At 48.4% G+C, this 1,760-nt stretch overlaps 1 protein-coding gene across 2 annotated transcripts in view; it reads right to left on the bottom strand.

Moving 5' to 3' along the window:
- Positions 1-293: 293 nt before the first annotated feature.
- The window catches only part of NEFH (neurofilament heavy), an 8,236-nt gene continuing 6,769 nt past the window's right edge, over positions 294-1,760 (bottom strand). Inside the window, exon 5 of one of the 2 annotated variants that reach the window (XM_032883347.1) lies at positions 294-1,725. In XM_032883347.1, coding sequence (XP_032739238.1) covers positions 895-1,725 — 831 coding nt within the window. In that variant the 3' untranslated portion in view covers positions 294-894. Of the gene's footprint in view, positions 1,744-1,760 lie in introns of both variants that reach the window. The other variant, XM_032883346.1, reaches the window with a different exon arrangement.

Genomic DNA, 1,760 nt, shown 5'->3' with positions numbered 1-1,760 from the left:
TTTTATGGCTCCCAGACGATGTTAATATAGGTGATCCACAAATCACACTGAGAAACCATGTGCCAGGCCACCTAGCTACAAAATCATAAAGATAAAGCACCTAGCACGTTGCCTGGCACATGATTTGTGTCCGGGAAAAAGCCCGAGAGAGGCCACATTAGCTGGTCCCATACCTGCACGGGACCTCTGATGCTCACTCAGTCCTCTGCGGCCTTGAGTAGGACATCTAGACTTCCCTTTGCCCTGTCCCCCAGCCTGCCGGGGAGAAGAGAATAAATAACAGCAGAAACATATTCATTTTATAAGCACTTGGTTTTATTGCACAGAAGCAATTGAAAGTGGACTTCAGTGGAAAAGTGCGCCCTGGCATGATTCAGTGGCCAGTGCCCAGCCCCACCTGCTCCAGCTCTTCCAGGATAGAGAGCTCTGGGCAAGGGCTCAGCCACTCCTTTGGAAAACAGAAGGCATTCAGGAATAGGTTAAGACATCTCAAGCATAATGTGTTTCTAACTGCTCATTCATTATTGCGATCATCTGTCAATTGCACATACAGGTAATAAATGCACTTATTTGGAAAGGAGGGGGTCAGTTTTTATAGTCAAGTGTTTACATATGGCATTCGGCATATATCACATTCGGCTACATAAGCTATCATAACATAACTGTCCATCGACTGCAGAGGGTTCGGGGTGTAGGGCCGGGGACTGGGAATACCCTCTCTTGCTAACCTATTGCTAATAGAAATTCCTGTTTGGTGAAGGAGGGCCCCATCACCTAAGCAAAGTTTCTTCTTATATAAAGAAAGGGAGAGAAAAATGAAAATTTGTTATGTTGACCCTTGAGCTCCTGGGCCCTCCTAAGTTTCTTTGGCTGTTCGGAGTCCTTTCTCCTGCCTTATTTCTCCGCCTTGGAAGCCTTGTCTTCCGTGGCCTTCTCTGCAGGCCTGCTGTCCTTGTGGTCTGTGCTAGAGGATTTCTCAGCCTTTTCTGTCTTGGCTTTGCCAGGTGTGGGGGCTTCTTTGCTGGGCTCTTCTTTGGCTTGGGCCTCTGCTTTGGGTTTCTCCTCAGGCTTCTTGGCCTCCTTGACATCTTTTTTCTCAGGTGCTGCCGGTGTCTCTTCCTTCTTTGGCTTCTCTGGCTCCTTCTCTGCCGCTTTGCTAGGTTCTTTGGCCTTGGCATCATCTTGCTCCTTCTTAGCCATCTCAGCCTTCTCTTTGGGTTTGGCCTCTTCCTTTACCTTGGCAGGAGCCTCCTTCTCTAGGGTCACTGCTTTTTTCTTATCTTCAGCCTCTTTCTTGGCTTCACCTTTGGATTCTTTGGGTTTCTCCACAGCCGGTTCCTTCTTGTCCTGGACCTCAGGTTTTGGAGCCTCCTTTGGCACCTCATCTTTTTTGCTGTCCTTCTTCTCCTCAGCTTTTGGTGTGGCTTTCTCATCCTCTACCTTCTTTGGGGGCTCTTTGACTTTCACTTCTTGGGGTTTCTCTTCCTCCTTTATGGGGGACTTTGCCTCTTCCTTCTTTGTGACCTCTTTCTCAGGAGCCTTGGTCTCTTCTTTCACAGGAGATTTGACCTTCTCTGAGGACTTGACCTCTTCCTTGACAGGGCTTTTTGCCTTTTCAGGAGATTTGATGTCTGCAGGGGACCTTACTTCTTCCTTTGCTGGAGTCTTGGCTTCTGGAGACTTAACATCAAGAGTCTTAGCCTTCTCTGGGGATTTGGCCTCCTCCTTCACTGGGGACTTGGCCTTCTCAGGCGACTTGG

The sequence above is a fragment of the Lontra canadensis genome, unplaced genomic scaffold (assembly GCF_010015895.1).
Source record: "Lontra canadensis isolate GAN:19392208 unplaced genomic scaffold, GSC_riverotter_1.0 scaffold87, whole genome shotgun sequence".
NCBI lineage: Eukaryota > Metazoa > Chordata > Mammalia > Carnivora > Mustelidae > Lontra > Lontra canadensis.
This window is presented reverse-complemented; position numbering and strand designations above follow the sequence as displayed.